The 15,175-nt window shown below is 36.4% G+C and overlaps 1 protein-coding gene across 1 annotated transcript; it reads left to right on the top strand.

The window, feature by feature from the left end:
- Positions 1-5,460: 5,460 nt before the first annotated feature.
- LOC107849478 (TMV resistance protein N) lies at positions 5,461-10,320 on the top strand. The gene is made up of 4 exons (XM_047401487.1): positions 5,461-5,963; positions 6,319-6,506; positions 6,561-7,214; positions 10,202-10,320. The coding sequence occupies exons 1-4, from the start codon at positions 5,461-5,463 to the stop codon at positions 10,318-10,320; spliced, it is 1,464 nt and encodes a 487-aa protein (XP_047257443.1).
- Positions 10,321-15,175: the final 4,855 nt, after the last annotated feature.

Raw genomic sequence — 15,175 nt, 5'->3', positions numbered from 1 at the left:
AATCCAGCAGAATGATCTTACTAACTTCTAGAGCATTGCTATTGACTGTGTTTGAATACAACAGAATAATCTCACTAGCTTCTGAAGTGAAATCCAATAGAATGATCTCGCTAACTTCTAGAGCACCATTTTTGGCTGTGTTTAAAGCTAGTAGAATGATCTCACTAGCTTTTGGATTACCACTGTTGGTTGTGTCTGAAGCCAGTGGAATAATCTCACTAGCTTCTAGAGCACTGCTATTGACTGTGTCTAAAGCCAATGTAATGATCTGAATAGCTTTTGGAGCACTACTATAGGCTATTTCTGAATCCAGCAGAATAATCTCACTAGCTTCTGAAGTACTGCTATTTGCTGTGTCTGAAGCTAATGTAATGATCTCAATAGCTTCTGGAGCACTGCTATTGGCTATTTCTGAATCTAGCAGAATGATCTCACTAGCTTTTGGAGCACCACTACTGATTGTGTCTTAAGCCAACCGAATGATCTTACTAGCTTTTAGAGCATCATTATTGGTTATGTTTGAAGCCAGCGGAATAATATCACTAGCTTTTGGAGCATTACTATTGACTGTGTTTAAAGCCAGTAGGATGATTGCACTAGATTCTAAGCACGTTATTGGCTGTGTATGAAGGCAGCAGAATGATCTCGCTAACTTTTGTAGCACAACTATTGTCTGTGTCTGAATCTAGTAGAATGATCTCACTAGCTTCTGAAGCATCGCTATTGGCTGTGTCTGAATCTAGCAGAATGATCTCACTAGATTTTGGATCGGAATTCAGCAGAATAATCTCACTGGCTTTTGAAGCATCGTTGTTGGTTATGTCTGAAGCCAGCAGAATGATCTCACTAGCTTCTAGAGCACCATTGTTGGTGTCTATAGTCAACAGAATGATCTCACTAGCTTCTAGAGCACCACTATTGGTTATATGTGAAGCTAGTGGAATAATCTCACTAGCTTCAAGAACTAGCAGGGGTGGTTCGCCTATAAAGTTACTAAAGCAATGGCTTGAGGCCTCAAATTTTGGAGGCCCTATTTTTTCTAAATATTTTTACTAACTGACAACAGGATGTATTATAGCACATAAAATACACGTAAGTCGCACAAGATGCACGTAACTGACAACAAGATGTATTTATAGCACACAAAATACGCGTAAGTCATACAAGATGCACATGAGATACATGTGTGATGTACAAAAGCTAATTTTATTGAATATACTTGAAACCTCTGATTAAAACAGGCAATAATGCTTAGGTCCTTAACACTTTTTAATATATCCACACATTTGTTGTTGTTTGCTTATTTAGCTGTTGTTAGACATACACTTTTACTCGTCGTGTTCTTTTTCTCCCTTTTCTTTATTTTCTTCTATCGTATCCTTTTGAGTGGTGGTTGGGGTGATATATGGTTTACTAGGGTCATATCATGATTAGGTTCAGGGTCGGGTTCTCCGTTTGGTGCAGGGTTAGGGTTGGGTCTAGGTTTGAGTCTGGGGTTGGAGGTGAAAGGTAGTAGGGATAGGTGGGATAAAGGTGATTCTAGGTTGAGAGTTATGTCATGGAACATAGGGACACTTCAAGGTAAGTCTATAAAGTTGGTGAAGATTCTTAGAAAGAGGAGGGTTAGTATAACTTATGTCTAGGAAACTAAATAGGTAGGCACTAAGGCGAGATATGTAGATGGGTATAAGTTGTGGTACTCGAGTAGCGTGAGACATAGAAATGAGGTAGGTATCTTAGTAGATAAAGAACTTATGGGGTAGGTGGTAGAGGTTAAGAGAGTCAGTGATAGGTTGTTGTCTATTAAGTTGGTCATTGGAAGGTCTACGACGAACGTTATTAGTGCCTATGCTCCACAAGTAGGCTTGGACAAGGAGAAAAATAAGGTTTTTTGGGATGTTTTTGATGATGTGGTGAGGGGCGTCGCAAGCACTGAGAAGTTGTTAGTGGGAGGACATTTCAATGGGCATATTAGGTCTTTACCGAGAACTATAATGATGTACATGATGGTTTTATTTTTGGGACAAGAATAAAAGAGGAGCTTCTTTTTTGGATTTTCAAGGGATTTTGGATTATGGGTAGTGAATTAGAGCTTTCCAAAGAAGGAGGAACACCTTATTATGTTTCATAGTTCAGTGGCCAAGACTCAGATAAAATTTTTGCTCCTTAAAGAGGGTGATAGAGTGCTATGTAAAGACTGTAAAGTCATACCTAGAAAGAATCTTTCGACCCAACATAAGCTTTTAGTGCTGGACTTGGTAATTAAGAAGGATGGAAAAAAAAGGGTATGGAGGAGCAACCCAGAATTAGGTGGGTAACTTAACGTTGGCCAGTTCTTTGGTAATAAAATAGAATTTGAAGACTAGGGGGGCTTGGGAGAGTAGATGGGATGTGGATAGTATGTGGGATATGACTACTAATTGTATTAGGGAGACGACTAGAGAGGTGTTAGGTGTCTCAAGAGGCCGTTCTGGCAAGTATCGAGGGAACTAATAGTGGAACGAAGAATTTAAAAGAAAGGTAGAGACTAAGAAGGTAGTGTATGAAAACTTGGTGGAAAGAAAAGATGAAGAGGATAAGCAGACTAATAGGGAAGAGTATAAGTTAGCTAGGAAGGAGGCTAAGTTAGTAGTTACAGCGGCTAAGACAACTTTTGAGAGTTTGCATGCGGCTTTAGAGGAGAAAAACGGGGATAGAAAGTTTTATAATCTTGCTAAGAATAGGGAGCGAAAGGCACATGATCTTGACCAAGTGAAGTGTACCAAGGGGAAGGATGGTAAAGTGTTAGTGGAGGACGCCCTTATTAGGAGGAGGTGACAATCCTATTTCCTAGACTTTTGAACGACGACAGGGACAAAGGCTTTATGCTGGGGGATTTAGAAAACTCAGAGAGGTGTCGCAATTATAGTTATTATAGGTGTATCAAGGTGGAAGATATCAGGGGTGTGATTCGGTAGATGCGTAGGGTAAAGTGGCTGGGGCAGATGAGATTTCAGTGGATTTTTGGAAAAGCACGGACGGGGCAGGTTTGGTGTGGCTGACGAGGTTATTTAACATTACTTTTAGGGCGGCAAAGATACTTGATGCTTGGAGATGGAGTATGATGATTCAATTATACAAGAACAAGGGAGACATTCAGAGTTGCAACAATTATAGGGGTATTAAATTATTGAGTCATATTATAAAGGTATGGGAAAGGATGGTGGAGTTGAGGCTGAGGAGGATCGGGGTGTTTTTTGAGAATTAGTTCAATTTCATGCCAGGTCGCTGAACTACTAAGGCGATTCACCTCATGATCAAGTTAGTGGAGCAGTATAGGGAGAAGAAGAAGGACTAGTACATAGTGTTCATTGATCTTAAGAAGGCGTATGGCAAAGTTCCCAAAAAGATTTTGTGGAGGTGCTTGGAGATTAAAAGGGTGCCCGTGGCATACACTAGGTCGATCCAGGATATGTACAATGGCGCGGAGACTCATGTGAGGATGATAGAAGGAGAGTCGGAGCACTTTCCTATTATGACTGATTTACACTAGGGATCGACTCTTAGCCCATCTTTATTTGCCTTAGTAATGGATGTTTTGATGCAACATATTCAAGTAGAGGTGTCTTAGTGTATGTTATTTGTTGATGATGTTGTACTGATTGACGAGAATCGGCGTGGAGTTAATGATAAGTTAGAGGTTTGAAGACAAACACTTGACTCAAAGGGCTTTAGGTTGAGCAGGACTGAAATGGAGTACTTGAAATGTAAGCAGAGGCGGAGCCAAGATTTCAATGAAGGGGGTTTCATATTCAAAGAGAACTTAGGATTTCAACTTAGGGGGTTCCATATTCAAAGAAAATTTAGTCGAAGGGGGTTCAACACCTACTATAACCACATAAAAAATAATTTTAATCATGTATAAATAGTATATTTTTTCGTCGAAGGAGGTTCGGTCGAACCCCAGAATAGAAGGCTGGCTCCGCCTCTGAATGTAAATTTAGTGATTTGCTGCATGAGGATGACATGGTGTTGGAGTTAGACTCTCAGGCCATTGAAAAGAGGGAGAGTTTCAAGTATCTTGGGTTTATGATACAGGGGAATGGTGAGATTGACGAGGATGTCTCGCACCGTATTGGTGCAGTATGGTTGAAATGGCAACTCGCCTCGAGAGTCTTGTGTGATAAAAAGGTGCCTCTAAAGCTTAAAGGTAAGTTCTATAGAGTGGTAGTCCATCCGACTATGTTCTATGGAGCGGAATGTTGGCTAGTTAAGAATTCCCACATCCAAAAGTTTAAGGTGGCGGAGATGAGAATTTTATGGTGGATATGTGGTCTTACCAGGAGAGATAAGATTAGAAATAAGATTATTCGATAGAAGGTAGGAGAAGCTTTGGTAGAGGACAAGATGTGAGAAGTGAGGTTACGTTGGTTCAGGCATGTGATGAGAAGGGATGCGGATCCTCCAGTTCAGGTATGAGAGGCTGGCTATGGATAGTTTTAGGCGGGGTAGAGGTAGGCCGAAGAATATTGGAGGGAGGTTATTAGGCAGTACATGGGGCATTTACAGCTTACGGAAGACATGACCCTTGATAGGAAGGTGTGGAGGACACGAATTATGTAGAACACTAATAGGTAGGGGTACGTGCGTAATAGTAAGAAAGAGTGCATTGTTTGTATTGGTTCCTGTAGGGTCTTGTAGCCTCTCGTTCATGGTGTTATGATGATGTTGATGATTTTGTATAGTAAGATTATAATACTACTTTGTGGGTGTCTTATTCTTTATTATCTAGCGGAGTGTCACTCCTTGTTTGTTGTGTGCTTTTATGTTTTTTGTTATATTTGATATCATGTCCTGAGCTGGGGTCTATCGAAAACCATCTCTCTACTTTATCTGAGATACTGGTATGGACTGCTTACACTTTATCCTCCCAGATGGGAATATACTGGATATGTTATTGTTGTTGCATAACCTACAGATAGAGATTAGAGAATAAATATAGAGATTAGAGATATGATATGTCAACTCTTGTGTTAGTGGTGGGAAGATACAAAGGACTTCTTCAATCAAAACAAAGTCAACTGTCTTATGGTGACTCGTAAATTGTTGAGATATATCTATTAATTAACCCTTTCATCTCAATGGAAGTCAACTGTTGTCTGGTGAGAAAAAAATTGCATTATTTTTATTAATTCAACCTGTTGAAGACTGAGCAAATTTTTTCTCAGAAAGAACAATTCAATTGGGGAAACTTGTCTAAGAGAGAGAGAGGGATATTGATGTTTGGACTTGTAATAATTTTATTAATAAAATAATTATTAATAGAATCCATGTTCATAGAAGCTCTCATATTTTAGGTGGTACTTGTTTTATTTCTTCTTTCTTGTATATAACTTTGTCCAAAATATCATCAATTGATCACTTGCCACGACCATACAGTTCATTTTTCTTTATTTAAGATCTAGACAATTAATCAAATCCATGGCATCTTCTTCTTTTGTGAGTAATTCAAACCCCTGTCCTCGATGGAAGTATGATGCCTTTCTAAGTTTTAGAGGTGCAGATACCCGAAAAACATTTAAGGGTCACTTGTATGAAGGCTTGAAAAACAGGGGAATATCTACCTTTCAAGATGGTAAAAGAGTAGAGCATGGTGATTCGATCCCAGAAGCACTCTTGAAAGTTATTGAAGAGTCTCAAGTTGCCCTCATTGTTTTATCAAAAAATTATTCTACATCGAGGTGGTGCTTGAATGAGCTAGTGAAGATCATGGAATGCAAGGACGAAAATGGTCAATTAGTCATACCTGTTTTCTATGATGTTGATCCATCACATGTTCGAAACCAAAAGGAGAGCTTTGCAGAAGCATTTGCCAAACACGAATCGAGGTATAAGGATGATGTTGAGGGAATGAAAAAGGTACAAAGATGTAGGACTGCCCTAACTGCTGCCGCAAATTTAAAAGGATATGATATCCATGACGAGTGAGTTAGTAACAACACATAATTGCATTTTAATGAAAACAGAAATGGAATAATTTCCTTCAAATTTAGATGCTTTTATGAAGTCTAGACGTATAGAAAAACGAATCTCTACCTCCAAAATGAGTAACATAGTATCAGCACTCGATAAATTTGTCATAGTTAGAAAGAATACATATTAATCCTCCAACCTACTTAAGTTTGCAACTTTCGTACTTTAACTATAGACTGCTGCTATTACCATGAACTAGGATGTTTCCTATATGAGTAATATCCTCCGGAACATTAAAATTTTTGAAATACTTACTAATACTTGACTTTCTCACATTTTCCACCATTGATCTTCTTATTTATGTAGGATTGAATCAGAGAATATTCTACAGATTGTCGACCACATCTCTTCCAAATTATGCAAGAGTACTTATTCTTTATCTTCTTTGCAAGATATTGTGGGAATAAATGCTCATTTAGAGAAACTAAAATCTATGCTTCAGATAGAAATCAATGATGTTCGGATTATAGGTATCTGGGGAATAGGTGGAGTTGGTAAAACAACAGTAGAAAAAGCTATCTTTGATACTCTATCTTATCAATTTACAGCTGCTTGTTTTCTTGTGGATGTTAAAGAAAATGCAAAGAAGTATCAACTGCATTCCTTACAAAATACCCTCCTCTCAGAACTGTTAAGGAAAAAAGATGATTACGTCAATAATAAGTATGATGGGAAGTACATGATTCCAAGCAGGCTTTGTTCTATGAAGGTGCTAATTGTGCTTGATGACATAGATCATAGTGATCATTTGGAGTATTTAGCAGACAATCTTGGTTGGTTTGGTAGTGGCAGCAGAGTTGTTGTTACAACTAGAGATAGAGATCTAATAAAGAATGATGATGCAATAAATGAAGTGCCTACACTACCTGATCATGAAGCTATGCAATTGTTCAATCGATATGCTTTTGGAAAAGTAATTCCAGATGAATGTTTTATGAAGTTCTCGTTGGAGGTAGTACATCATGCTAAAGGCCTTCCTTTAGCCCTCAAGGTGTGGGGATCTTTGTTACGTAATAATAAAGACCTAACTCAGTGGACAAACACCATAGTGAAAATAAAAAAAAATTCTAGTTTAGAAATTGTTAAAACACTCAAAATAAGTTATGATGGGTTAGAGCCTGAGGAGCAAAAGATATTTTTAAATATAGCATGTCTCTTACGAGGAGAAGAAAAAAAACAAGTCATGCAAGATGATGAAGGGGGTTCGGGGTGTTTTTTTTTTTTTTTTATATTTTTAGATATTTTTAGATATAGCATGTCTCTTAGAAGATGATGAAGGGGGTTCGGGGTGCTTTTTTTTTTTTTTTTTAGTAAGAAATTATAATACTTAAAAATAATATTAATAAAATGATTTAAATATAAGTTTTTTAATTTAAAAAAATAAAATATTATTTAATCTACTGTTCACGCGCCCAAGGAGAGTGTAACACACTCTCCTTGCCAAATCAGCATTTTGTGCCTAATAGGTATCAATTTTAGCACTTGAGGAGTGTGATAAGTACAAGCCTTAGTTGAGGGGTTTAAGTGAATTTTCAGGACAAGTTTGAGATCCTATCGATGGGTTTAGCCTTTTCTTTTTCTGTGTTTAAAGTCAGATTTGTAATATAACAGAACACAAAATGCATGAATTTAGAGAGAAATAGAAAAAGGGATACAATAGAGAGGAGCATACAAATTCTTCACAACTATTTTTGCTAAAAAGAAGAGAGAACCACTTTCACACTCACTTGAGACAAATGGGTGGTCTCTAATTGGTAGAAGAAGAAGTAAGAGTTAGTCGTTATTCATGAATTTGTATTAAAAAATAATATGAATGGCAAAGCAAAATTCAGACTACTTAAGACAGTGGCGGAGCTACAGCCAATGAAGGGTGGTTAGATGAACACCCTTCGTCGGAAATTTTTTTTGAGTATATAGGTTAAATATAGATATTTATGGTTATATACATGTTGTTGCACACCCTTGAACAAGCTAGAGAAGCATAGTCCAGTAGTCAAGAGTGTGCATTTCTGAATCAAAGACCCGGGTTTGACCTTAGCAGGTGCAGCAGTGCTTTATTTTCTTTGTTTTTTAAACAGTTCTTTGCCCAAGGAAAAATATGAACTTGTTTAACCAAAAATCTGGCTCCGCCACTGACTTAAGAAAATAGTCAAAAAATAAAAAGATGAAAATCAACACCACTGAATTTACAGTGTATTCTTAAGAAAGTTAGTTTCCTCAAGTACTTATGGAATAACTCTTCCCATGATAGAAAAATTTACATTATTAGTGGTACCTCTAATTCTAATGAACGGTGAACTCACTCAAAAACAACAAATTACACTTGAACTTTTAAGAAGAAATGTAGAAGTACATAAAAATTATGCTCTCAATAATTTTGAGGAACAATCATATATTTTTTATAGCTAACAGGTACTGCTTCAGAAAGCAATTCCAAAAAATTGCACTGGTTCTAGTGTGCCGGGCATGTACAGACTGCAAATGGCCTTGTGCGGCCGTGCTTCAGCCACACATCCAAACCAGTAAGTTGGACATCAGAGACGTGGGATTGTGAGGAGCATGTGTATTCTGCACATCGCCGTGTGCGGCCGCATAACCGTCTGTACCATAAAAGTTATTGAACTGATTGAATAGATGTGTCTGTTCATTGTGCATTCCGTGTGTGGTCTGCACAACGCTTTGAGCGGCTGCACATGGAAGAAAAATTTCAGGTCATAATTTTGGATTTAATAATTGTTAAACAATTAAATATAAATAAACATTATACAAAAAGATAATCTGTCAATCAATCATTTGACAAATTTAAATTCAAAGCCGAGCCAATCAAGTAATGACGACAGCATCGCGCGGCATACCTTCTTCTTAACCCTTTAACGCCATGACGAAGTGCTTTTATACTTAAGCACATGAAAGTTTCTTTCCACTACAAATGTGGGAGAAATGCGTCTTCTAAAAAAACTAAAGAACATTTCACTTTTCCTCCATTTTTCAATAATAAAAACACAATAATCTCCCAGGTGAATGAGAAATGACTATAGGATAAAAAATATACAAACAAGTGTGTGATTTACAAGTAAAGATTAATTACATCTAGATAAGTAGATTTTTCTTTGAAACTTTTCAAACTTATATTGGATGCACTCGATCAATCGGTAGAAATGATATCTTTGAGCCGTCAAACTTTATTGTACACCTAAACAATACAAGTCACACAACTAACCTTTAACTATCTATAGGTCTTAAGATTTTATTCATTTTATTCATGAACACCGCTTGATTTTATGTGTGCATAGAGAATCAGTCTTTACTATCATTCTCCTTGAAGCAACTTACCATTCACACTTACATAAGTGATTTTTAAGTATTTAATTCTATAAATAAATTATTTGGTCATATCCTGTCAAATTTAAAAATCATTAAAAAAACATTAAACCTTAGTGCTTTATCCCCTTTTTTGGAACATTGTCTTCATTATGAGAATGGAATGAGTTATTTGACAATATTGAACCGTCATGCATAATTTTGATCTCCTTGAACCTAATTCTTAAGATCTTCAGTCTACTACGTGAGTTGCCACCATGGTGACTTGTCCTAGGATTTAAATCTATTCTTCTTGAAGATCTTTCAACTACATCTCTAGTTAGACCTTTTGTAAGTATCTGATACATTATCCTTTAACTTTACATAATCAATCGTGATAATTTCACTAGAGAGAGGACAAAATTAAGTGGGAGGTGACAAAAATATCTTTACATTAAAAACGGTGATAACTTTGACTAGCTAAGATCAAAGCTTCATTTAAATTGTGATTAAGTTAATTAGGATGCAAAGTGTAATTTAAAAAAAAATTAATATTTTAAAAAGTTCTCCAACTCCAAATTTCAAATTTTAAAATTTAAAATTTAAAATTTCCCCCTTTTTCTTATTTTTCAATCTTTCTTCTTCTTTTTCTTTCACCCCATCTTCTTCTTCTTATTATTTTTTTTCTCTATAGATTTTCCTCATCTTCCATCTTCTCTTTTTTTTTTCTCTTTCATTTCGTTCTTTCTTTTTTAATTTTCATGGACTATTTTTATAAAAAGAAATTGAAAAGTTTGAAAAGAAATTTTTTGATTTCTTTTAAAAATGAATGAAGAAATAATTTAGCAAATTCAGCAACTACGGTAATTGCTGCAACAACTACTATTAGTTTCTTCAGCAACTACGGTAATTGCTGCAACAACTACTATTAGTTGCTGTGTTACAGCAGCCATCGAAGTTGCTGCAGCAACTTCGACTATTGCTGCAGCAATTTCGATACTTACTTAATTTCTAGAAAAAAATCTGATTGGAGGAGAAGCCCACGAAAAAATAATATTTATGATAAAAATAGAGGTGGTGGTGCTTGTGGTGACGCTGAATGAGAAGATGACATTTGTTGTGGTATTGATAGCGACAGTGGAAGAGGAGAAAGAATAAAATTGGTGATAGTTATGTAGAGAGAGGAAATAATGGTGAATCAGGAAGAGGTGGCAATGGTAGTGATAGTGATAATGGAGGAAGAGGAGGTGACGACGGCAACAAAAAAGGTGTGGAGGAGGAGTAGTGGTGATGGTGTAGGGATCTTTGTGTAAATATGGGGTTGAGATCTTTGTGTAAATAATAAAACTTGAGGGCTTTAAAATTATTGTCATTAACACTAATCTTAAAATTGTCACCCCTACTCAATATTTAAAACTTGTGTCACTCTTTTTTAGTTTTGAAACTTTTTTGTCACCCTTAATTAATTTGTCCTAGAGAGTAATTGTCTAATAGTATTATGTCTTTTTGTATGTGATGAGATTTTCCATTATACATAATGCTTTCTATCCTATCTATTGTCCCTTGACTATTAGAATGTATACATACTGGTACCAAATTAAATGTTTTGGCCAAAATGGAATATCTTTCAAGAAATAGAGTCATTCAACTTCTTCACCAATCTTATCTAAAGCTATAAATTTGCATTCTATTATAGAGTGAGTGATACATGCTTGTTTGAATTTTAAAAAACTATTCTTCTATTAAGAGTTAATACATACTCATGTGTGGATTTAATTTCATTTGATCTGACGATTCAATTCGTATCACTATAACTTTCAATTGGAGCAAGATATTTGTTATAGTACAAAACATAGTTTTGAGTATACTTTAGATACCCTAAAACTTAATTAATTATCATTTAATGAGTTTGATTGAGATTACATATGAACCAAATCAGCTTACTAATAGCACATACTGTATCTATTTCGCGTACAATTTATGTTATACGTTAAACTTTTCAATACTCGTTCATAGTCCAATTGTGAATTAGTTTCATCTTCATTCTTTTGAAGTGCAAATTTTATATTAGTTTCCATTGCAATATTAAAATTCAAAGGGAAAAAGGTTAAAAAATGTCATTGAACTATTGAAAATGACTCATCTAAACCACCCGTTATAAGTTTGGTCCATATATGACATTGCTTTTAAAAGTTTGGTTCATCTACATCATTATCGTTACAAAAAAGCTTCTTTGTGCCATTATTTTGCTACAATGATTTTTACAAAACCATTTTAGCCATGTGGCCTCTTATTAGAGGTCAACATTATCAAATTCAAATCAACCAATATTACTTAAAATAAAAAATGAAAAATTGAACCAATTAAACTAAAATTTAATCCACACAGTTAAATGAAAATGGGAGATGATAAATATGGATTTCATTACCGGTCTTCCTTGATCTCGAAATTATTTTGATTCAATTTAGGTCATCGTGGATAGGATGACAAATTCTTCACACTTTCTGCCGGTGAGGATTATCTTTTCGGTGGAGGATTACGTGAAGCTGCTTTAGGAGATAGTGAAACTGCATGGGGTACCTGTCTTGATTATTTCTGATCGTGGCACACGGTTTACGTCTCACTTCTGGTGGTCTTTCCAGAGAGGGTTAGGGACTAAGGTTAGTCTGAATACTGCTTTTCATCTATAGTCGGATAGGCAAGCAGAGAGAACTATTCAGGCATTGAAGGATATGCTTCAGGCCTGTGTGATTGACTATGGTGGCAACTGGATTGAGCATCTACCTTTGGTGGATTTTGCTTACAACAATAGCTATCATTCTAGTATTGGTATGGCCCCTTTTAAGGCTTTATATGGTAGGAGGTGTAGATCTCCTATTGGTTGGTTTGAGCTTGGTGAGGCGAATATGTTTGGTCCAAATTTGATTTATCAAGCTATGAAGAAGGTGAATGTGAGGCCTAAGGCTGCCTAGAGTTGCCAAAGTCTTATGCGGATGCTAGGCATAGAAACTTAGAGTTTGAGGTTGGGGATAAGGTATTCCTAAAAGTGTCTCCCATGAAGGGAGTAGTGTAGTTTGGAAAGAAAGAAAAGCTCAGTCCCCAGTTTATTAGCCCTTATGTGATTTTATAGAGGGTTGGTAATGTCGCTTATGAATTAGAGTTCCCTGCTAGTTTGGGCTTGGTTCATCTGGTCTTTCATATTTTCATGTTGAGGAAATGCATTGGTGATCTTTCTTTGGTTCTTCCTTCGAAAGGATTAGGCATCTCAGATTCTCTGTTTTATGAAGATATCTTGATTGAGATATTGGAAAAGCAGGTTCGTCGGTTGCAAACTAAGGATATGGCTTCGGTTAAGGTTCTGTGGTGGAACCGCAAGGTGGAAGAGGCTACATGGGAAGCGGAGGATTAGATGAAGTCCAAGTATCCGCTCTTGTTTTCTTCTCCAGGGATTCATACGGAAGGTATTTGTCCTTGAACACATATTTATTTTCTAAATCTATAAAAGAAAATATTAATATCTTTGCCTCTTTCTTTTTGAACTTTGATAAAGATTGAGAATATGTTTGATAATGCAAATGACTCATGTTGGAATCTTGAAACATTCTAGGTTTCGACCCTTCAAAGATTTCCATTCTCTGGACTCAATACGACTCATGGGTACGAGCTGTATGTTGGGGTATGAGTGGTATGGTCCTATCGTATGCTGACCAGTATTATTTAGTGGGATGGTTTTGGTCACTGGAACGGGTATGATTAGGGATATGATTCGTAGGACTTGGTACCAGTCGTATCAGGGACTCGTATAGTGGGCACTGTTTGATCCTTCTTGTATTTCATTTTGTCAGAGATACGGGTCATGGGTACGGATCGCATGCTGGAGTTACAACTTGGTTGGATGAGTTGTATACCATACAATATCTGATCCAAGGGTGAGGCTTGGATACGAGTAGTGGGTACCAATCGTATTGGGAGGGTACAACTCATATGGGTCAGTCGTATCCCTGTGACAGGTTTTTAAGGGACTTAAGTGGGGGTAATTTGGACATTTTTCTACTTACCCTAATAGGATTCCTTGACTTCTAGCCTATTTGGGAGGCTATTTACTTTATTATTTCTCTCCTTAACACTTAAAAACTACCCCCAAAGAATCTAAAACCTCTCAAAAGCTTTGGGGTAAGAAAACTAGGGTTTTATCTTGAGGACTAATTTAGGACTTGCTTTGGTGATTTCTTTCCATTAATTCTTCGTTTTAAGGCATGATTCTCTCCCTTCATTGTAATTTTAACTAAAGGAATGGTTTATATGATTGATTTCATGTTTTTACTATTTCATGATTACGGTTTTCAACTATTATTTGGGGGTCTTGATATTAAATATTTGGTTATGGTTTACTATGGTTTTAATTATTCTTTTATATGTATTAGTGGTAGTTTTGGACAATTGGATTACATGGTATGACGATTTTAGTGCACTCGTATAGGAAGGGTACGACTCATGAGGGTCAGTAGTATCCCTGTGATGAAATTTTAGTGCAACTTCAGAAGGGTATTCTGAACATTTTCCTACTTATCCTAATGGGATCCCATGACTTTTAACCTACCTGGGAGGTTATTTACTATATTATTTACTCTTTAACACTTAGAAACTATTTCTAAACACTTCATAATTCTCTCAAGAGCTTTTGGGGCAAGAAAGCTAGGGTTTTATCTTAAGGACTAATTTGGGGCTTGCGTTGGTGATTTCTTTCTATCAATTCCTCATATAAGGCATGTTCTCTTCCCTCATTGTTAGTTCCAACTAAAGGCATGGGTTTATAATTGGTTTTCATGATTTCATTGCATAGGCTTTTGGGTTTTCAACTATGATTTGGGGTTTTTGTTATAAATGATTTGGTTATGGCTTCGCATGGTTTTAATTATACTTTTATATGTATTAATGGTGGTTTTGGAAATTGAAAATACATGGAATGGTTATTGGTAATTGGAATTGGTTTTGGATATATACTATGCCCCCAATGTGTTTTACAAAATGCTTATAAAGATATGTTCATTGTATTGATTACTTTTAAATAGAACTCTTGCTTGTTTTAAACTTGGTAAAGGACTTTTGCATGGTTTAAATGATTTGGAAAGGTAAATGACTAAATTGTTATACTTTCGGGGTACAGAATCCCCCAAGAGGTTTAATACAGTAAATGGAAGGGCACTTGAAAGACCCCATAAACCTACATATGGTTGACTATGGATAGTACTTGAAAGTATGGTCGATATGACGATACCACCACTAAATGGCCTTGTTTAATAAATGGTAAATGGATTGGTTGGTTATTTGAAAATGGTTTTAATTGAGCATTAATGGGGAAAGTATAACTAAGATGTGGAAAGTAGAGGTCTCGGGGGAGGGGGGAGGGACAAAACGGGAAACTCATATTTGTTGATATGAGGCTTAGTCTTGGTGACCGTGTGCATGATGTCATAGCTTATATTGGGGGATGTACTAGTCATTCCAGATTTATATTCCCTGGTCATGCGGCTACGCGCACTAGGGCCCTTTTAGCAGGGGAGCTGAACCCATATTGCCCATGGGTGATTTAGGATGACAAATCTACACAACCTAGGTAAAGGTTTTAAATGCATGCTAAATGCGGATCCCTTTTCCGACACTTATATATATGTATGGTTGTATGCATTATGGATGGTTTTACTTGGTTTTATAAATGACATTATTTTATCCTTATCCTTAGTTCATGTTAGTGATCACTCGCTAACCCGTCTATTGGCGGCTGTATACCTACTCTATGCAGAAACCGACCATTCTACTCCTCTTACATAGTGGTTGACTCGGGAACCACTATTTGGACTGA

This window comes from Capsicum annuum, chromosome 12 (assembly GCF_002878395.1).
Source record: "Capsicum annuum cultivar UCD-10X-F1 chromosome 12, UCD10Xv1.1, whole genome shotgun sequence".
Lineage (NCBI taxonomy): Eukaryota > Viridiplantae > Streptophyta > Magnoliopsida > Solanales > Solanaceae > Capsicum > Capsicum annuum.
The sequence above is the reverse complement of the archived record's forward strand: the minus strand, read 5'-3'. Positions and strand labels throughout refer to the sequence as shown.